The following is a 23,202-nucleotide window of genomic DNA, read 5'->3' on the forward strand; positions in this document are numbered from 1 at the left end:
GAGAGTGCACCTGTGTTTATGCACACACTTGTGCACTTTAATATGTTCTTCGTATTTGGCTGGTCTCCCTAGAGTTTGGTCGCTGTGATGGAAATCAGTAAGGACATCATCATCATGTATATGTTACTGTAAAAGCTCGAACTAAGGTAAATCTTAAGATTTTCCAGTAAAATCCATTCCAGTAAAATATTACGAGATATTTAAATTGTGTCCCCAGATAAAATCTTCATTTTACCCTCTAGTATACCGTCGTTAGTACAAAGTCGGGTCAGGACTCAGTTTACCACTACATAGTATACATAGTATAAAACAAAGTCGCGTTCCGCTGTCTGTATATCCCTTTGTATGCTTAAATCTTTAAAACTACGCAACGGATTTTGATGCGGCTTTTATTAATAGATAGAGTGATTCAAGAGAAATACTGATGATTTTAGAGGTTTCTAATGTGATGTCTTAAATAAACACATTTTTTTTGCGCTTACATTGCAAATGCTGGCTGAATCCTATTAGATAGATAAAAATAGTCTACTACAGTATTGTACACTTTAAAAAGGGGCTATAAAAAATCCACGATGGTATATGTCCATCTCTTAGGGATAGCCCACAATAACCGTTTTTATCCTTTACTTGTTACGAGAAATAATGGCTTATTTTCGAAGCGTATGTATAGCATGCAATTTAAATGAATATTTTCGAAGATATTACAGATTTAAAATGCATTGACATAGCGGTATCTATTGTTTAATGGCGAAAAAGCTGCGAACGTTGTATGTAAAGACATTCTGCAGTATATTTAGTACCAGCATTGCACACGTGCGAAGCCGGGGCGAGTCGCTAGTAATTCTATAGCACAGCTAAGAAACATTATGCTGACCAGTTGATACTATATATTACTGAGAAAATATCCTGTTACGCATGCGTAAAGGATTGCCAGTCATGGTTTAGACATTAAGGCGCTTCTCTTGCATAATCACAAATTTGTTACATAACCACCACTGGGTGGGGCTTTGTGCAAACCCGCCTGGGTACCACCAACTCATCATATATTCTACCACCAAGGAGTAATACTTAGTATAGCTTGAAGGTTGAGTATGCCAGTGTAACCAGCACAAGGGACGTAACATCTCAGTTCCCAAGGTGGTGCATTGGTTTTGTAAGAAATTATCAAATTTTCCTACGGCGCCAATGTCTATGGGCAGAGAGCACTTACTATAAGGTGGTCCATGTCCCGTTTCTAAAAGAAATTTAGTTTTCTTGTTTTTTTATGACGGTCTTAATAATATTGTTTGTCCAAGAACTCTGTTGAAGCGACACAAACTACAACCCTTTAGAACATATATATTTAAAAATAAATTAATATTAGCCATTCCTAAAGTATGTGCATAATTTTTAACTAAATCGTTTGGTTGTTGTTACATATATATGCAATGTATACACATTATACAAAAACGTACATACAACGCGGTACAGTCAAATAAAAGCATTTGTCAATCGAATTCCTTGCTTAATATTTACTACATATCATACTTTTTATAAAAAAGTTGATTACGGATAAGTTTAATTCGACATTCCACAGATAAAATAATAAAATCGCCCTGTACGGTCGTAATAACATCGCGTAGCCGTAGCATATTAAAACTATTTTTACCCTCCACTAGATGGCGCTACTAAGAACTTAAGAGGGCGCTCCTACAGCATTATTGATTGAATCTATTCATTTTCATTCTAAGTAAACTCGGTTCGCCCTCAACAGTCAACACTCCATTCCTGTTTTGCAATTTACATTTATTTCAAACGACAATTATTTATCTTTACACGTATACTTGTAGTTTATTACTGTGGTAGGGACATGTAGGTAACAGTTTTCGTTGAAAAGTGTTTAGCTTCGTTTAAAAATGGATTATTATGCTTTCTGACCCCAATAAGAGTAACAGCGTAGCTATGGGAGTGCATATCGTTCTAAAGAGAGTATGCAGGTAGCTTTGCGGGTATAATGCCAAAACGTATACCGTTTCATGTCGTCTACGCAACAAGTAAGTACATTTTTTTTAAAGTAGATATAAATTGATAATATAATAATAAATTTCATTTCACTTATTCTTCACTTATTCTTTACTTTAGAAATTTGCCTAAATATTCACTTAAGTAAAACAAAAAAATATTTTTTTTTACATAGGAAAAGTATACAACGATATTATAACGGTAAATTATTATTAATCGTTGTCTAATTTTAATTAGTACTTTTTTAAAGTTATTTATTCACTAATAATGAATAATAATTAACTATCTGTTCAATAAAAAAAAAATGATCGTATCGACTAATGTGTATATTTACTTCAATTCAAATAATAAAATCAATACGGTACGATAATAATATTTAAAAAAATATATTTAATAATAATTGATAGAAAAAATACGTATTATAATTGTTTCTTATTCCATTGAAATATTGCCCTGTAGTTAGTATTTATTTTATATCGTGGTGTAATTTTTATACTCTCATTTCTCCTATCTTGCATTTAATAAAGGAATACCGGCTAACCTTAACAATATATTTTTTATTTTTTTATTATAAAATCATACGATATATATATCGTATGATTTTATAATAAAAAAAATATATTTTACGAAGCTATGACATATTCTTTACTTGGTGGTAGGGTTTACCGCGTAACAGCGATTGTTGTATTCCGGTGTGAAGGAGGAGCCAGTGTAACTACAGGCACAAAGAACATAGAATCTTAGTTCCCAAGGTTCGTGGAGCAATAGCCATGTAAGGAATGGTCAAAGTATCTTAGTGCCAATGTCTGTGAGAGGCAGTGATGACTTACCATCAACCGGTCCGACTATATTAAAAAAAATACTTACAAAATTTACGTAACATCAACAGAATAACGAAAATAAGAATTTATCAAATATTTTAAACTGTTTGCCATTGATAAGTTTGCACCAAGGCATTCATAATTAAAAATTACCGTCTATTAACGTTTGCTATTTTATCAAGCGATATTTTTATCCTTATCGCCGAAGCTGAACTTCAAATATATAAAACAGTTAATTAATTGTCGCACGCGGCTTTGCTCGCATTTTAGAGGTTTTTAATCGGGTGTTATGCATAAAAAACTTGTATTATATCAAATATCATCAGATTTTATTCAGTGGTTTGGACGTGAAACAGATACAGACAGACAGAGTTCCTTTCGCATTTATAATAATATTGATGAAAAAACTAAATTATCAAATAAACTATAAAGACCTTAAATTAACATGGTTATTTTTATTACTAACAGTATTTAAAACGGGATATTTACCATGCTTTTTATTTTTATTTGGTGGAGCTCGATATTTTGAAATTATCTACGAATGTCTTGTTCACGAGAACAAAAACATGGTAAATATCCCGTTTTAAATACTGTTAGTAACTATAAAGACCGTTTAAAATTAGTCAGAAAATGATTCCCTGCCAACAATCTGGCTTTTCGAAATGTACAAATATTCAGTGCCAAACTAGCATAAAAATTACGGCTACTATACGAAATTACCGAGGGAGTCTTCGTTATTTCTTTCTCATTGAAAATATCAAATTCTATATCTAAATTCCTTTAGGATATCCAGTTATTGTTTTAGTAAGGATCTTACCCGGTATAGTCTGAACTGACGCTGGTATAAAATACAAGTACCTTTTTTATGATATAATTTGGCGGATGGGCAAATGGATCACCAGATGGTAAGTGGTCATCAATGTCCATAGGCATTGAGACTGTACGAAATACTAATAAATTCCTTTCTTGGGAACTAAGATGTTATGTCCCTTGTTCATGTAGTAATACGGCTCTACCCACCCTTCAAACCGGAACACATAAATACTAAGTATTGGTGTTTGGCGGTAGAATATTTAATGTGTGGGTTGTACCTACCCATGGTGAGCTTCCCTCTAATCAATATCCACTAATATTATGGAGTTTAAGATCTACATACGAAATCATTTAAAATCATTAAAAATAATTATAAGTCGAGCTTTGTTTTAAAAAGTTCCTCACTCGTTCAATTAATAACATTATTTTAAAAACACTAAATATAAAAGATAATCACAATTATTTTTATTTACCACTAAACAGTTTATGATTAAAAATTTAGATTAAAAGTAATAATGAATTAAATAGAACATGGAAACAAGCCGAGTAAGTAAATTGGCTCGAGGCCCGTTGTAATCAATACTTCAAGAATTTTTTACTCTTTCAGAAGCTTATAACGTTGAATAAATAACCATTAACAGGGAAGTTATCATACCTCAAGTATTATAATGCCTCATATTTAAATTCATAAATTATTGGACGGAAGAAAATCGGTTAATTCTAAATATTTATAAAATCTTTTGAAATATATTGAATAATAAAAAATACTTAACATGTGTGTCTACAAAAAAACGTTTGCATGCAAGAGTCCCAAACCCGCCAAATTGTAAACATGTTTACTATGAAAAGTACTTCTGTATTTCTATTACGTGTGTGCGGTGAAATAAAAGAGTACCTCTCTATCTATATAAATGCCAATTCGTTAAATTTTAAATGAAATAATCACTACGAGATCAAAACATTCAAAAAGAAAGAAATGTAGGTACCGTACGTGTTTTGTTTTATTTTTATAAAACGTACGATAACAATATTATAAATTTATGGAATATCTCTCGAGGCGAGGACAGCTCCTACCCAGCATGCGAGCTAAACGCGCAGGGTCCTGCTGCGCGGGGATGGAGGAGTTCAGGTCCGCCGCCCCACGAGCTACTCCTCCGCCTTCAAGCCGTCACCAGTATACACAAACTTCAGCTACTCGCACACCATCAACTTATACGTAAGATTGATTCGATAATATTCTAAAGTTAGTTATATAAGTCTTATCATTTAATATTGAAAATAAGGCTGCCGTGACAAATAACCGATTAGACCACGTAAATCTTGAAGGAATGAATGAATTATTGTTTTTTTTTCTGATATTGATTTGCTTTACGCCTCGAAGTAAACTAAATAGTACAATCATCAATTTCAATTCATCTCTTGCTCGGTGGTGAAGGCAAACATTGTGATCTTTAAGCGTCGGTAGAAAATCTGCCACGTGCGTATTTAACAATCCGCATTGGAAGCGTTGTATAATCAGCTCTAAATCTCAAGGAGAGGAACCCTTACCCCAACTATTTAGAGGGTGATACAGACAACTGCTTGTGCGTTGAGTGCTCACAAGCAGCTGGCTATATTATTTGAGCAGTTATTCTGTAAGATTAAGTTTAATATTCGACCGAGATCTTGTTATATTAATATTATAATGTAATACGTGACGTTGATCACAATAATTGAAATATTTAAAGAACAAACAAATTAAAATAGAGTTTCGTTACAATCGGATTCTGTATGTGTCTTACATAATAGGATTCTTACATAAGCTAATGATTGATAAATCCGATTGTTATATATAAAATTAAACTATTAAGCCTCAATAGAAAGTCATAGGTCGTATTATGAGTAATTATTTATACATACATTACATTAACAGCCCGTAAATTTACCAGTGCTGGGTTAAGGCCTCTTCTCCCTTTGAGGAGAAGGTTCGGAGCATATTTCACCACGCAGCTCCAATACGGGTTGGTGGAATACACATGTGGCAGAATTTCGTTGAAATTAGACACATGCAGGTTTCCTCACGATGTTTTGTGTTTTTGATGATGATGATGAATTGTGCTCGAATGTCGCGTGAAAACGGGTGGTAACTTTAAAATTTATTTGACTCGTAAAATGATTCAAGTGCTTGCATAAGCCTTCTATAAACTAGTATATTTTAATTTATGACTACAAAAAATATTTGGTTTTTACATTCTATATTTGAAATGAGATAAACTTATCTGCAGGTAATACAGATTATGAGATATTTCTAGAACATTGTGGCCTATTAATATGATGTGGGATGATTTTTTTTCTATAATTGTGTGTGTGTGCGTAGGATTACATGTTAACTGGTAGTTGAAAGTATCTTTGTTAGTTCATGACATTTGGATATTAAAAATATGTCCTGTTATTTAGCGGCATGCGTAGAGGTTTTGGTCTCCGGCGGACTAGTCTCCGAAGGGGCAGCAACACCATGCGGAGCAACTTACACCAGTGTCGGACGCGTCACTCTCGCCAAACCGGCCCCGCAGGCGCGAACTAGAGAACTAAGGTAATCAGCTGCTCGTGATTGCAAGTTGTCAACTAAATACCAGAAAAGTTTTTTTCTCTATAGAATAGTTCCGTGCATGGGCGAAAGAACCGGCGAATGGAAAGTGTCAACCACCGCCCATGAACATTAGCTCAGTAACAATTATTAACATTCCTTACTTCGTCAATTTACCACCAACCTTGGCTAAGCTAAGAACTTAGGACCCATGTGCCCGTGGTAATACTGTCTCACTTCTCCTTTTTTTTTAAATACAAACAACAATAATACAACAATACTAGTAATGCTATTTGGCGGTAGAATATCAGATGAGTGGCTGGTACCTACCCAGACGTGCACCTTCCATCCTACCTTCCATCAAGTAAATGTATACTGAATGATGAATAATAAAAAAAAAGTTTTTAATATTAAAAAAAATATTATAAAAAGAGACAATTTTATGAAAATATTATTAATCGAAGTTAGAATATAATATTTAATAAATAATAATGATTTTCTAGATCTGCAGCTCTCCCTGAACCAACTATTGCCAGATTTGTAAAGCTCCGACTGTCTGGACCGCATCCACCATCAAAAGAAGATGACCAAGTAAATACACCTAAACATTAGTAAACTTTGTTTCCTGGTCATACATGGACCTTAATACGATTACATGAAAAATATATGATAAAGTTTAAAGTAACGGTAAGGTACCTTAAAGATACTGAATCGTTTTAGAGTTTGATTCAATCATAATATATATAGTTTCTTTATTTATTATTCCAAAATAATTTACATTTATGTAAGACCATCCTTTATTTTACTTTAGGTAGCATTAATGGCAGTGAACGTCCTCGGGGATGAAATAGAAGACAGCAACAAATCACCCACCGTGAAAAAAGCAGAAGTATGCTTTTCACCGTACGATGATCTGGCTTTCGTTATGTACGTCGACAATGAAATAGCTGATCTTGTACGCAGTTTAGATAGAAAGAAAAAAAGTGCTGTTGCCGGTAAGTAGTTGTTTGTAGTGACGTCGGTTTTATTAATATGTGCAATTAATGTATGGCTTGATTTAAATAACGATATCTGTAATGAACACGTTTTAATGTAAATTCAAAATGATGATGAGTAAATTAACAATACACAAGCACTCTGGTTTTCGGTCCGTCAGTGTGGCAACATCTGAAATAGGATAAACCAGAATAAATTTGTTATAGTTATGATTTATATAAATTCAGTTAAAAGTGTTATGAATGATATATATTTATGAAATACACAGAGGAACGCTTCGAATATGCAAGACGTTTAAAATCTGCTGGATCTGCATTAGCCGCTGCTGGTATAAGGATTGGGAGATGGAGACTCCGCAAAAGAACAGCTGCAGCTCGGGATGACTTCGAATTAGCAAGACGCATGAGGGATAGAATAGCAGATGCTCTCATTGGAGTAAAAGAAGATCCTGAGTTAAGAAGACTGTTTGAAGATGAAGGCGTAAGTTTAATTTTCTAAAAGCGATTATACTTTTTAATAATAGATCTGCTTATCGGACGTCCTTCTGTATGGATGTTTCGTTAGTTGTATTTTGCTATAAAAGCAATATGCCAGTTAGACGTATCGTTAAATGGCCGTTTAGGGTAACTGGACTTTTTGCTAAGTAGAACTTATTAATCGTAAAACTAAATAATTTGTTTGATATTATGATTGTCCTTGGCTTTACGATAAATGGTATTAGCTTCGTCACAGGCCATAGTACGTACAGTAACCCATAGTAGTAAACAGTTTAAAATGCTAATGAATTCTCTTATTTATTATAATTATTGGTCCTTCCAGCCGGATACCCGCAACGATTCCTCAATGCCTCAAGCGTATGACTTCTCTCATCACCTTTCGCCGTCCGTCGCTGCCGGAATACAAAGTGTCGATATCCCCTCGCCAGTGCCCCCGATAGAACACCTTTCGGAACCGCCAGATGACTTCAATTGTGTCGATGATATGGATGGTCATCATGTTCCTGCTGTGAGTGCTGAGATTACTTAATTCCATCATAGCAGACGAATATTTTTTTTATGATTTAGTTAGGTGGACTAGCAAATAGGCCACAGATGGTAAATAGTCACCACATCCATCGCAGTAATATAGTAATAATTGCTTAATTTTTATTAAATATTATATAAGGTCATATTTAATATATTTTATTGATTTATGTGTTATGTTTTAAGCCTAATAAGACAATATTACGTACAATATTTTCTGGTGGTAAAAAAGAGTAGATATGTTGGTCCAAAATATAAAAAAATAATCTAACCATTTATTTCAGTCACCCGTCCAAACTATAGAAGATGATACAGAAGTACAATTAGAACCTGCCCAATTAATCGAACCAGTACAAGAAGAAAAACAAGAAACACAAAAGAAAGAAGAGGAAGAATTGAGAAGAGACACAGACAGTCCTCGAAGAAGTATAACACCTAACGCTGCCAACGGTAAATTCATTCACAAACGAATCTGTGCAAACTACACTCCTCTCGACAATCTTGCAACATAATCTAGTTTTATAAGGGTTGTATATATTTAAGCTACCCCCATTTTTATCTGAACCATATGATACGTTTTTTATTTTAAAAACACGTTTAAAAATCATATTGCTTCGTAATATTTTGCTTTTTATTTAATGATAGGCGGATTGTGCCATCTGGTGGTAGGTGGTCGCCATCACCCATTGACATTGACGCCGTAAGGAATATTAACCTTTCCTTAAAACACCAATGATCCACCAAATTTAGGAAGTAAGATGGTATGTGCCTTATGCCTGCTGTTACGCTGGACCTTGGTTGGTTGGTTGGTTGTACTCTTGATTAGCATATATAAGAGTCCTTAAATATGTTCTAGTATACATGTATAAACATATTTCTCATTTAAAATCTTCTCTTGCTATCGATGTTTCAGGTACTCTCGTAAGACGAAGAAACAAAAGTGCAGGTCCAAGGTCCACCTTTGAAGCCTATGAAGAAAGATTGCTACCAGCTCTGAGACAGTACATATACAAAACCTTATTTACTAATCAGATATTTCAACCTTATGATCTATAATTTATAATTAAAGAAAAACATTTACCGTTAAAACACTTCCATAATTTTATATCAGCTTTCAATCGCCCATAAACTCATATTGAAAACATTATCTACTAAATAATTTGTCACACAATGCGGATGAAATAATCCGAACATATATATCGTCATTACAAACACCTCCAAGCTTACTCCACGATCCTGAATTTCACCAGCACCGTATCATACAGTTCTAAATGACTTTAGAATCGAACCCAACAGTTCTCACACTAACGAATACCTGCGCGAGGCTCGTGAGAGTCGTGAGGAAGAGTGCAGTGGTGGCAGCGCGTCCTCGCATGCGCGCGCGCCGCACCGCCTCACCGAGCGCGAGAGGAAACAGGCCGCGCTACCGATACTAATATTTGGTTATCCCTTGGTGAGATAAAGAATAACGTTTACGATATATTACAATTTCATATTGTAGTTTTACTTTTACGTAATAATTTAACTGATTAATAGTCTATTAATCATGGGTTAAAACAAAAATTAAAATTACCAACAATATTTGGTTGATTAATACAAAATGAAAAAGAAAAATAACAACAGTATTTTCCATTGTTATGTTGAATGACGATAAACTTACAATAATAACTTATATAGGACAATTTATAGCACGATTAAAATAACTAACGCCATCTATTAACGAATTGAAGTAACTATTTTACTAACATAAATATGTACAATGTAAAAAAGATTGAACTTATCCACGGTTGGTGAAGAGGACAATTAAAAATAAACTATAATTTTTTTAATCAATTTTAATTTCTATAAAGGTTGAAAAATTCTTCTCTAAAAATTATCTGGATAAGGAAGAAGGTCTTGCTCGTCTTAGAGCTGAATTAACGTCACCGTCAAATGGCAGCACGAAGACCTCTCCGAATAAGACCGCGAGAGCCGCTGCAACTCTGCTCCAAAGGGCGCTAAGAGATAAAGTGTTCTCCGTGTATAGCCAAGCCAATGAAGTCGTCAGAGTTTTGTTTAAAGAATTTGTACCGGACAGGTAATAACAGAAGATTAAATAAAATTGTAGTGTTAATACAAGATTACAAACTGGATTAATGTTTTTTTGTATTCGTTTGGCATTATAAAAAAAAAAAGCAATAAAAATTTAATGTAAATGAAATTGCAATACAATAAAAATTTAATAAATTCAGATTCCGTATATATATTTTTTATTATAATGAAATACAATGACCTTCGAAATTATTCGAAAATCTTATATTCTTATAAAAATTTTAACAAAAAAAAAAATATTTAAAATGTGAGAAATATTTATATGGCCAAATAATTTCAATAAAGATTAACGATTTTATTCATAAATGTTGCATTACGAGTGAGAAGTACACATCGATTTATCTTTCTATGATTAGTAATTTAGCATTCGAAAGACGGAGACAAATCACTTACTATATAACCGCTGTAGACCGCGGAGTGGTAAGGTACTGAGTATATTCATTTATATAGAAAATATTAATAAGAAAACATTTTCAGAGTTTGTGCAGCAGAAGTAGGGCGTTGTCTCGAGAAGCTTCTGCCAGAATTGCTTCGCGCCTGCGGAGACCCCGCACCTCGCGTGCACTCCACCGCACAGCACACTGTACTCACCGTCGCCGACTGTCCACTAGTCAGGTTAGTTTTTAATAAATTAATGACGAAACAGAAAAAAAAAACAAACGACAACTAAACAATTGTAATTTTTCTATTACATGTATTATTTATTATACTACGTAGTTCATTTTACATTTCATGATACTAAGCGAGAGAATTTTCACTTGCAATATAATTAGCATGAATCAATTAATTAATCACATGGTAAAAAATCTTTCACGATGATATAAAAATGTGAAGTTAGTATTCCTTGAATTCCATGAGCGATAAGTAATCATTACATTATTGTATTTAATAATAATCTATGTAGCTGATTGTAGGAAAAGAGTAGTCACTAAGTTTCTTGCCGGTTCTTCGCGGTAGAATCTACATTCCAAATGGGTAGCTTTATATTTAATCGTGAAAAACAGCGATTTAAAAGTCCTCGCAAGAGCCTACTTGAATAAAGTATGTTTTGATTTCATTTGATTTGAATATACGGTGATCTTTTCGTTCATAAGAGACATATAGCGGAAACAACTTAACAACAATAATTTAAGAAACTAATTATTTTAAAAACGTGATTACTTGTGGTTTTATTTCAGGAGTCTTCACTTGATACCGCAACAGCTGGTCCGTCCTGTTGCTGCTTCCATGCATCCTCGTCTCGCCCTCTCTCGTCTCCAGATGTTGGAACAACTCATTCTAAGTCATGGCATTTCAACAGATAAAAATAGGTAAGTGTTAATTATTATATCCGCCTTCCTAATAATTTGAATATAAAAAATTAATAAACACAAAATACATGAAAATTGTACAAATTTATTAATGTGTTTCTGGATAAAGGATGCTTAAAGAGAAGGTTTGGAGCTTATTCCACTACCCTGTTCGGATGCGGGTTGTTGGAATAAGAATATATGGAAGAATTTCATCTTACATGCAGGTTTCGTTACAATATTTTTCATCGCCGAACACGAGATGACTCTCAAATATAATATACTATCTGCTGCTGACTTATTTGCCTACAATTTAACCGACCTTTATATATGTTTATGACCAAATATGGTATATGCCCACTATATTAACAAAAAAAAAACAATCTTTCGAAATATTTATATAATTTCATCGGTTTCTTTATAATGAAAAAGTCTGAATTATTTATAATAAAATAATATATTTTATATAAAAAAAAGTTAGGGGACACCCGGATTTGAACCAGGGACCTATCGATCTGCAGTCGATTGCTCTACCACTGAGCTATATCCCCTTGGTAATATAATATGAAAACAAAGAACAATACAATTTACTATTACGTCACAGATTATAAAAATGGAATTTAATATTCATTTCATTGAAAGGATTGCGTAGGTATTGCGTTGACAGAACACGTTATCTTAATGTCAATGTTTTCAACATTGTCATATATTTTATATATTAAGTAATAACAAGGATTAAATAAATAGTTACGAAAACATCAAAGGGGGCGGGGTGTCTGAGGGTGATGATTACGTCATTACTATTGATTTATATTCTAAATAATAAATTTGTATTAAATTCCTAGTATTTCTAATATATAAACTCACAAATAACAAAGAATCAAATTTTGATTAAAAAAATATGTGAGCGTGAGGAAGATCTTTGCTTACTTTTGCTTACAAGCGTTTTACGTAACGTTATTAAGTATGGCTCTGTGCAAGCCCGTCTTGGTAGGTACTTCCCACTCGTCATATATTATACCGGCAAGCAGCAATAATTTGTATTGTTGTGTTCCGGTTTGAAGGTTAGATGGCGTATTGGAGATGATGGTGGTGACCTCTAGCCATCAGGTTTTGTTTACTCGCCTATATATTGCATAAAAAACATTTTCATACAAATATTCAATTAGCAAAACTGATTTGTACTAATCATTCAATATGAAAAATGTGAAAATCATTTGTCATTGCGCTTACCAGTCCCTTAAACATTAGGAATTTTAATTACAGGCAATTAACAAAATCCTCTATATTACAAACTGTTTCTTACGATAATTATTTTCCTTGTAATCAATTTTTAGCTGTGTTTATGTAATAAAACTACAACAATCATCATAATATACCTAAACTAACTCAAATGATCAGGAACGATGACTATGACTTACTTTGATCAATAAAAAACACAAAAGTGTAATTCTGTAAACATACAAGGCAGTATCGATTTTAATAATTGTAAACGACACTAATGTTGCCTTTCATCATCGTGTGCCAATCCACTTGTACAGAACAGGTCACAGCTGAGTAATAAAATAGTTAGCAAAGGTTTAAGGAGCTCTTATAACTCAAAGCGATCTCTCTCAGACAACGTTTTGTGAAAGATTTACGAGAGAACGAATAAATGCTATTCATGTTTTGTTTTAACTTCTGTCCAGCGGTCTTACGGTTCGGCGTCTAGCAGAATGTGGCGCAGCTGGTGCTCAGCATGCGGCAGGGTCAGTACGAGCTGCTGCTGAACGTATACTCTTAGCTGCTTATGCGAGATCTCCGAGAGTTGTCAGAGCTCAACTACCCCCCGATGACGCTGTTACAAGACGGAATCTCATTTATAGACATCTGTTTCAACAATTCGATAGAATTGATATGCAGGTATTTATGCTGTATTTTTTATTTTTATTATATCCTTTGTGCATATTTATTTCCCTTACCTTATATACTTTACTTTATATTTATTATGTGTGTCTTTTATTGAAGTAAAATCATCAATGAACATCATGATATTTTTAATACTAATTGTTTTCATCAATTTATTCATATTTGTCTGTTATTAAGTGAAAAATTGGTTCAACAGAAAATGTTGAATCAGGCACCAACCGAAGAACAGATACTTAATGGTGGGGATCAATCAACTGCAGATTCAAATCTCGAAGCGACTGTTAGTCACTCCACCAGAAGTGGCACTACTGTTAGCGGTATGAGCACATCCTTTGGCATGACGTCATCATTAGATGCCACATCTTCATATAGCTTAAAATCAAGTGCAAGTGGAGGTACATTAGCGCCATCCAGTTTAAGCGGTAGTTTTACAACATCAAGAACAAAAAGCAGTTTAAAAAAGTCCCCTACTAAGAGATATACACCAACTGGGAAATCAAAAGAAGGCACCAATTTCCCTGGCTATAATAAACTAAGACTAGATAGCGCAGTCAGTCCTAAACATTCACCAAGATCCTCTGTAACTGGTAGTGAAAAGGTAATTTTTGCAACTTCTCATTTCATATTTATATATATTTAATAATAAGTTCAACCATAATTAGAAGATCATCATAATTTTAGGTACATTTCGAGGAAAAGCAAGCTGATGACGTGATATACCGTAGAACAAATCGAAACATAGAAAATCGTCATTCCATGATTCACTACGACCACGATCCCTCTAAGCCCCAGTTAAAAGAGCGACCCGCGACTGTATACGAACCTTTACACTTAGAATACAGAGATTCCCCAACAATTGGATCACCGAAAACATCAAAGAACGATCTCCGTAGTATGGACTCATTACCGATGGATTCCCCACAGATGTCAAGAAATGATCTGAGATGTGACTCAGACAGTAGAAGTCTTGATTCACCTAAACTTAAGGCTGATTATTTTAGAGATGTAGGCTTGGAGTCACCCAAGCTGGTGGCGGGTGTTAGAAACTTGCATTTAGATGAACATAGTCAAATGGATGAAAGCGGATATTATAGCCCAGGTAAAAACAGTTATAATGTAATAAAACGGAGCAAATAAATATTTATGTATAAGCAATATCACGATCAGTTTGAACGTTATACAGGAAGGAGGCAGCAAATGTCTAATAGTGAACATCAGTTCGAAGGATACGAGGCTGTTGGTGTTGACGCGAGTAGCGAAACTACTCCGGAACCGGTTTGCAAGTTAGTGCCCAATAATTACGTGAAAGCTATGTTGACCAAATTTAATCAGACTTACCTGTTTTAGGACTTCGTGAGATAATCGTCCTGCTAAAATTAATGCTTTCTAATTGATTGCTATTTCTTTATCCAATTTTTCCTCATTTTTATTTATTTTAGGAAGGCTGACGAGCTAATATGACGGGTATTTATAGAGTTAGAAGGCCACTTAAAAACTACCTGATTTTTAAGTGTCTTCCTACGTCCATAGATATTTGCATTGCTTCGGCAAGAAACTACTCCTTAATCCAAAAAAGCGCTGCCAACCATGGAATCCAAGATATTATATCCCTTGTACTTGTTAGTCAGATTAATTCTAAAAATCGATACAATGCAATACAAATGATTGAGAAGTTTCCCTGAGTTTTATAATATTTAAATATATAATAATTGCCAGCACATCGTGTTCGTGGTGCGGTCGACGTGTGCGCGCGGCTGCCCTGGAGGCGCACTACTGGCGACGCTGCGTGCTGTTGGCGCGCTGTCCGCACTGCCATCTTGCGCTCGAAGCGAGAGTTCTACACTCGCATTTGCTGGGTATAAATTCTTGTGCCTACCGCTGATAAATTTTATCGTCTATGAATTAATATTGATAGAACTATTAGTAGACAGTGACACACTATAATAAAAAAAAATCATCGATAGATTTAAGTCACAATCTTACTTTTGTAGATGTAGTTAATGGTGTAGTGGAACGTATATCATTAATTTAAATGTATATTCTATATACAAATAAATAATTATTTGTACTTTAAACGTACATAAATATGCAAGCAAATTTATAAAAATATTTTTTTTTCAACTACTTTTAGAGGAGTGTTCGCTTAGCGAGGGTCTCTGGAAGGCATGTCAAAAATGTGGTGCAGCGCTACGGTCTGATGAAAGCGATTATCACGTCAATTGCATCCGTAAGTGTCAATATATCTTTGAAACATCACCTTTTACAATATATTTAATTTATTAACTCCCTACAAAACACAGTAAACAATCGTATTTAATATACAGTTTTATCAGATTATGTTTTATAGCAGGGTTCGACATATATCAGCGGATATATATCAATAGATTTTTATCTTTATATATATCAATTGATTTTTATCTTGATATATATTAATTGATTTTTATCTTGATATATATCAATTGATTTTTATCTTGATATATATTAATTGATTTTTATCTTGATATATATCAATTGATTTTTATCTTGATATATATCAATTGATTTTTTCCTATCTTCTGGACAACATTACTTTTTATGATTAGTCGATAACAAATTAATATTAAAATAAAATTAGTTGATTTATCTCACAAACAAATGAAGATATAATAATAAAAGGTACTTGTTTTTTAAGTGTTCATTAAAAATTTCTTTCTCAAATAGATAGACACTAATTCCTTTGTTACTTTTTTAATAAAAAATGTGGTATATCGACACTTGTATTATTTTACAAATACCTTTCACATTTTTAAGTGTTTACAGAATGAAATTCGCTTCGTTTTCTTAGCCTGGATATATATCAGACATATATAAAATATATATAAAAAAAATTGCATTTTTGATATTTATTATAAAAATGGGATTTTTTCGAACCCTGTTTTATAGTCTATATTTAATAGATCTTTAGCATATCAATATTTCGTTGATATAAATATATAATAATTTACTCTCGGGTCTCTTGTAATAAAAAAATTAGTGACGTATACAAAATCTCTGTCGAATAAAATAAATAACACCATATTTTTATATTTTTTTAAATTAATTTAACAATGTTATAGCAAAACCAATTTGTTTTTTTTTCTTCTTCTAGCACTAAGCTTTGACGAATGGAAATGTCCATACTGCCTAACAAACGTCCTGGCTCGGGATCTTCCATGGCAAAGGCACCTGATGCAATGTCCACGTAATCCACGACTAAGGCAGCAAAATTGAAGCTAAAATTTTCGTCCACAGAACAGATAAGTTGCTTAGTTTAATTGTTATTTACAATAATTTAAAAAAATCTTCATAGAACACAATTAGGTTGCGGTGTTTGTTATTATTATTTAATTATATTTGCAATTTAAATAATTCGTTTATAGATATTTCATTATTTACTATTTAAAAATAATTTTATATCCACATTTGATATGATGTAGACATTCTAAGAATTTGTACACATCTAGATTTTCTTTCAAACCAATACATAAATTTTGATAAACTTAATTAATAGCTAAAATATTTAAGAATGTTAAACCATTTAGGAATAACGCTTTGCCGGCCATGAATAATTAATTCAAATATAACATTTCATAAATTCATACTAACATGCAAGCGGCCGGATAACTGTATTGACTTGATCAATGTTGTCACTTTAAAAAAATATTATGTAAAGCGGTAGTTTTACTAACAATCCCGCATACGAAAGGGTTCAGTCGTCCCGGCTTTTGTTTAATACAAACATTATAACTAAAACAAGTATTTATTATAATAAAATGAAACCTTTCTAAAATTATTTTAAATTAAGACTTGTTTCAATTGAAGTGAGGACGTGATCACGAGGATTAAAGTGCAATATTAAGGATGTAGGTAGTTTTTATTTCTGGTTAAAATTTAATTTTTTTCTTATAAAAATTACACTAAATAGAAGAAAATTGACTAAAGAAATGGTACGGAGTTTTTGATAACATAAGAGTGAGATATTGGATAGCATTTACATTTTAGTTTTATTTATTTTTTTGTAGGAAAAGGCCTAAATCGATTCATCCTGTAAAATTTAGAATCTCGGTCGGCTTTTATGCTAAAACTTAAAGCATAGCAATTTAAATTGTGTTTAATATATTTTTAAAATATTATCATAAACAAGTCAATTCACAAATTATTCTTGTAATAATTTTGTACTGCGGCACGTCCTTTAATTAAGAAATAGATTTAAAAAAAACTTCTTCGCAATAAAAGGTTAATATTTTTACTCTTTTTACATAGCAATGTTAAATATTTTTTTTAAATATTAATTATGTATATTATTTCCCTATTCTGTATCTAAAGCACAGCTTCCTTGTCCATTTTTACCGTCCGATATTATGGATTCCGTCTTTTGCTTACAATTTATTTAAAGGTGAAGCACATTTTCTAAAATTTAAAAACATTGATGACAAGGCACAATTGTTTAATAAATTAAAGGAATTATAATCTTTTATACATCATACATATAAAATAATTTAAGTCCTTTTAGTTTTGTTTATCGTGGATTTCTTATCGATAGTCAAATCGTCCGTTATAATTTTAAGTAGTTATCACGTCATATTCATATATATATTAAAACGAAATTAGAGTAGTATCTCTTTGTCTAACTGTAGCAATAAACCTTTCTGATCGCTTCTTATATCTATAGAAATTATATACTTTATGTCAAATTACAACGTTTTTGTTGTTATATTTTATTGAATTTAAAAACATTAGGTGTTTCCTTATGATAGTCTTGTAAATAGAAAAAATAACATTGTTTATGGTTACTTGGTAGAATAATTTGAATAAAAAGCAACCTTAGAAAATTACATCACAAAATACATTTTCAGTTATTTTGTTTTCAATTACATTATTTGTAGTCAAATGGATTTAGAGTAGATAAAGGGTAAGAAAATTATTTATTTAACTATTGTTTATGATTATATACCTATATTGTATTTTAATGTTTTGACTAATATCTGCAATAAAAATACAACCTGAGTAAATTCCCACTAATTGAAATAGATAGTAGAAATCTTTAGTGTAGATATTAAATAAAAAGGCCTTGTTCCTATTCTAAATAAAAAAAAAAACGAACTTAATTTTTTTATGAAATACTGCTTTAAAAATGTAAGTAACGTTATTTATAGGCACGCAATAGTTTTTCATTATATCATAGTTAAGTAACTTACAAATAGTAGTAAATTAATTAGTTATTAGATACCACATCACCCACTGTGATATTGGGTTGAGATGTTAAAATGAATCAGGATTTTAGGTGAGGGATAATTTGTTGCTGGTATAGATTTAACAATTTAATATTTAAGGCTAGAATAAGACGCCTTTCAGTTTTGACATCGGTGCAGTACTTAGAGCATTTTTGTGTTGGAATAAATTAAAATTTCTCGTTAACTCGTCGAAAAGAACCGGAATAAACTTATGTCTGAAATCGAATTTTTACTAACCAAATTCTCGGACCGACTAAACTTTGTCCAATTCAAACCAAAAAATGCAAGTTTGTGCGTTGGCCGCTGAAAAAACAGTTTATCGTATCTTCTAATTTTTGTGAACATTTCTCTCATTGCCACGGCTATTATTAGAATAATTGACCTCAAAAATTCGAGTTTCGTTCAGTTCCACGGACAATTGGAGGATAAGGCCAAATGGCAGCTAAAGAGCTTGGTGTGCCCAGTAAGGTGAGACAGTACTTCACGACGGCTCATCTCCTAAAATTATACAAGACACAAATTCCACACCACGTGGAGTACTGTTCTCTCGTTTGAATTGGAGCTTCACAGTACCAGTTTCTTCCATTTGACCATTTTTTTCCTAGAGCGGTAGGAAGTTTTACCGACCAAGCTCAGATCTGCTCAATCCATCGATTTTGCGCAGAAATGTTGAATCACAGCTACCATATATTTACGAGGATCCAAGAAATTGTTTGGATGAATCCTAACCATTGTATTTCACTTTCGGACATCACTTCAAAATTCTAAAATTCGTCCAATTCCTGACTACAAAATCCAAACAAAGCTGCTTTCACAATGGGTGTGACCCATCCATGTCGTATTGGCTTGGATAAACCGCCTGCTGGGACACCTTCAATATATGAGCCTACTTATACCTTAAAGGCCGACAATACAGCTGCAAGATTTTTGATGTTGCAGATACCCATGGTAGTTACTTCCCATGGGTGAGTATTTGATATAAAAAATAGATACGTCAACATGATAAAATCTAAGGGTTGAAGGGCTTTGTGCAAACCGTCTGAGTACCACCACCTACTGTATAATTATATCTACTACCACCAAGCAGAAATACTTTGTATTCTTGTGACCAAATCCGATTTGATAGGTGAATGAGCCAGTGTAATTATAGGCACAAGGGAAACATCATGAATAGATAATTTTTGTTACAATGCAATTAATTGGTGGCAGTGATCAAATACGACCTGGTAGCCATTTGTCAATTTCGTGACTTTCACTAAATATAAATAAAAAATGAGGTTTTCATCTCTTTTACCGGTTTATAAAATATTTTTTAGTAACTTCGTGTAGATATTAACTTAAATATAAACCTTTTCAGTACGTACTAAGCACGATGTTTTATTTATATATTAATAGTAAGTTTTTGAGATGACACTGTAGGTATATTATTAGTTACGAAATTGTTATGATTTTCAAAATGAAACCAACTTTAATGACCTTTTCATTTGTTTCAAAATTAAGTTCAACCTCTAGATTTCATTAATCTATGCTTGATTTCGGTATCATGTTTTTATCTCAAAAACTTATCCTGTATAGTTAAAGCTAGATATTTTTATAAGCTAATGGAGTCTCAGGCGTACCTAAATTAGTTAAGATGATAGCGTTGCAAAATGCATTATATGTTTTTTATAAATAAAATTGTAAATAATACGTAAAATAATAAAAATATAACGTAAGTATCCGTGATTTCTAAGTTAATATATCAAAATGTCAATGTCAAATCTGATTCGTTACTTTTTTGTGATAACGTTAATAGTATGTTTTGTTTATATAATCTGTGTTACTGTAATATTAAGGGAGGTTTGAAGAACTATTTTTATTAAAAAGAACAGTTAATTAACGGAGATGTTATACATCTATTTAAAATTAACAACAATTATACTTTAAATTGATTTATTTTCTTCTCTTACTTTGAAAAGTTATTTTGATATTTACTCATGTTTTACTTTATGTTAATACCTATAATAAAACCAATACACAAATTTTAAAAATTGTCCTTCAGTCATTAAAACTTTGAATAATCTTTAAGTACAAAAGTCAAGAAGCGTAGGTACTAGTATTATTGAAGTGTATGTCGTATAATTGTTTTGTTGTATGCTTATGCATTGTGAAGTTTAAAGCAAGTAATTGTAAATTTATAAAATATGATGTGTATAAAGATATGTCAAAACGAAAACGACGTGTGGTTGTAAATAATTAATATTAATATAAAATAATCAATTACTTACTTACATTACAACCCCTAGAAAACAAGCACTATAGAGTATTCATTTCACTGACATTAAGTTCAAAGGCAAAAAATTAATGATTGCGCTAAGTCAAAGATTACACTACGCCTGCGTTGTTAGACCGTAGACCCTGAAAACTATTGCTAAGTATTAAAAACGCTCTATATACTTTGATTCAATGATTAATTTTTAATATTAGTTATTGGATGTGCAATAGAAATAAAAGTACCTATAATTAATACTACCTACCTTTGTTATCTATAAAAGTAGGAATCGAGTATTAGTATTGTTTACATGGGTTGTAATTTATAGTCTAACTTAGAAAAAATATCACGCGCTTAGATTCTACAACATTAACCAAAAACATAACTTGTATTCCCATCAGCATATTATTATTTAAATGATATTATTTACGAACTTCATAAATCCATTTGACTGATAATGTAAGAAAAAAAAACAAAATAATGATTCCTAGAACTCTCTAAAATAATAGGGTCCAAATTAATATTCTAAAGTTACATTCTAATTTTATAAAATTTAATTCATTGATATGTTACGATTTACACAACTTTTAGCTATTATTTATGTCTGGCTAAGGTTAAAAAGTATAAAATCTTGTTTTTAAGGTCATTTTTTAGCTCTTAATATAATTATATTAAGAATAAAAAGTCTTAATCTTCATAAACAATGTTATTTTTTCTATTTAAAATACTATCACCAAAGCATATCTATTTTCCATTTTACAAGAAACGTCCGATTGTATTAATTAAAAAAAAAACGATTATTGAAACATATGTGCAATTGGCAAGAGTTTTACAATTCATTATATTATAAAGTTTGCGCCTAAGCTTTGTAATTAAAACCAATTACGAATTTCTAAACGTATTTCTAAAAAAGAGTAAGTATTATTGAAATGAATGGACTGAAAAATGTATTCTTAAAATTACACAATTGCTTATCATGTTATGCTTAACAAAATCGAAAAAATAATAATTGTAAAATATAAGAAAATGGTAACATAACAAGAACTTGTCTTCATCAGCTGAATAAAATATTTGGACATATAAATTACACTATTCAATAAAAAATATTTTGATTATTAATATTTTTATTTTTCAATATTAAAATATTTTTACATATAACTTATGTTCAATTATAATTAATTGAATGTAAAATGATAATTGGCTCAAAATTGTTCATTCATTTATTCAAAATTGCCAAATATTTACAAAAAATGGTAGGTATTGTTAAAATAAAAGCAGCTTGTATAAATTGGCGAATTAGTTTTACAATATTGTTTAATTAAAAAAATTGGTATTTAGTAAGGTTTTGTTAAACATATAAATTTTCATCTGAAAGTGATGAAATAAAAGTTTATGAGCTTCAAAATTTAAAACTAAAAATATTATATGGAATGGTAATATTGATGAGAAAGACTAAAATTTAAGACTTACCTTTAATTAATTGAATGAATATTAATTAAAAAAATATATGTTTAAAAATAATTTGATACCATTAATTATTCTAAATAAGATTTTTTTTTCTTTTAATATGTAATATAGTTTTAAATGTAATTTTGTATTAATCGTTTACTTTATTTATTTTCCAAGTTGTTTATTATTGTTTAATTAATTTGTACAGGTTATTGTTTAATGTATACGTTAATATAAGCGCACTCTTATGTTGATATCAGCACTTTGGCCTGTAAACTAAAGGCTGTAAGGATTGTTATCGCTCAATACTGAGCGAGTTTGGAAGATGGAATGAATAAATTGTTTATGTAATCTGTAATTTTATTTATTGTTCCTTGTCTGTATAATATTCAATATCGGCCATTAAATTTTTTTTTTAAATTGTATTTACTTAAATTAATATTAAATCACAATATCGATATACCCGTATAGATTTAGCGTCAAGAAGTAGAACAGAATAAAAAAAAAACCGTTAAATTAGCTTAATTTTTTTTACAATCAACTGAAGATATCTGTAACCTCAAATTGATATTAACAAAAATAAACGCCGATAACGACCTTACTGTCCGAGAGCCCAATCAGCGGTTTTGAAATTCGAGCGAAACTACAGTATATGATAGATACAATTCAATTCATACATAAGTATTTGAAAATGAATTATTGTTTTTTTTTAAGGCATGAATGCCACATATGCAAATGTTATT

At 31.6% G+C, this 23,202-nt stretch overlaps 1 protein-coding gene and 1 non-coding gene across 3 annotated transcripts; one reads left to right on the plus strand and one right to left on the minus strand.

Moving 5' to 3' along the window:
- The first annotated feature begins 1,746 nt into the window (after positions 1-1,746).
- LOC113401795 (centrosomal protein of 104 kDa) lies at positions 1,747-17,135 on the plus strand. 2 transcript variants are annotated; one of them, XM_064219031.1, is made up of 20 exons: positions 1,747-2,033; positions 4,693-4,851; positions 6,072-6,207; positions 6,705-6,792; positions 7,013-7,196; positions 7,466-7,677; positions 8,017-8,202; positions 8,504-8,669; positions 9,133-9,220; positions 9,501-9,672; positions 10,070-10,296; positions 10,788-10,925; positions 11,489-11,620; positions 13,288-13,501; positions 13,704-14,105; positions 14,189-14,606; positions 14,691-14,790; positions 15,224-15,363; positions 15,639-15,734; positions 16,635-17,135. In XM_064219031.1, exons 1-20 carry the CDS (start codon positions 1,994-1,996, stop codon positions 16,754-16,756), a joined length of 3,420 nt encoding a protein of 1,139 aa, XP_064075101.1. In that variant the 5' UTR covers positions 1,747-1,993; the 3' UTR covers positions 16,757-17,135. The 2 variants fall into 2 exon arrangements, with proteins under 2 accessions (XP_064075101.1, XP_064075102.1); XM_064219032.1 differs by having other exon boundaries at positions 9,516-9,672; positions 16,635-17,134.
- Trnac-gca (transfer RNA cysteine (anticodon GCA)) lies at positions 12,079-12,150 on the minus strand. The gene has a single exon. It is a non-coding gene; the product is annotated as a tRNA-Cys (tRNA).
- Positions 17,136-23,202: the final 6,067 nt, after the last annotated feature.

The sequence above is a fragment of the Vanessa tameamea genome, chromosome 25 (genome assembly GCF_037043105.1).
Source record: "Vanessa tameamea isolate UH-Manoa-2023 chromosome 25, ilVanTame1 primary haplotype, whole genome shotgun sequence".
Classification (NCBI taxonomy): Eukaryota; Metazoa; Arthropoda; class Insecta; order Lepidoptera; family Nymphalidae; genus Vanessa; species Vanessa tameamea.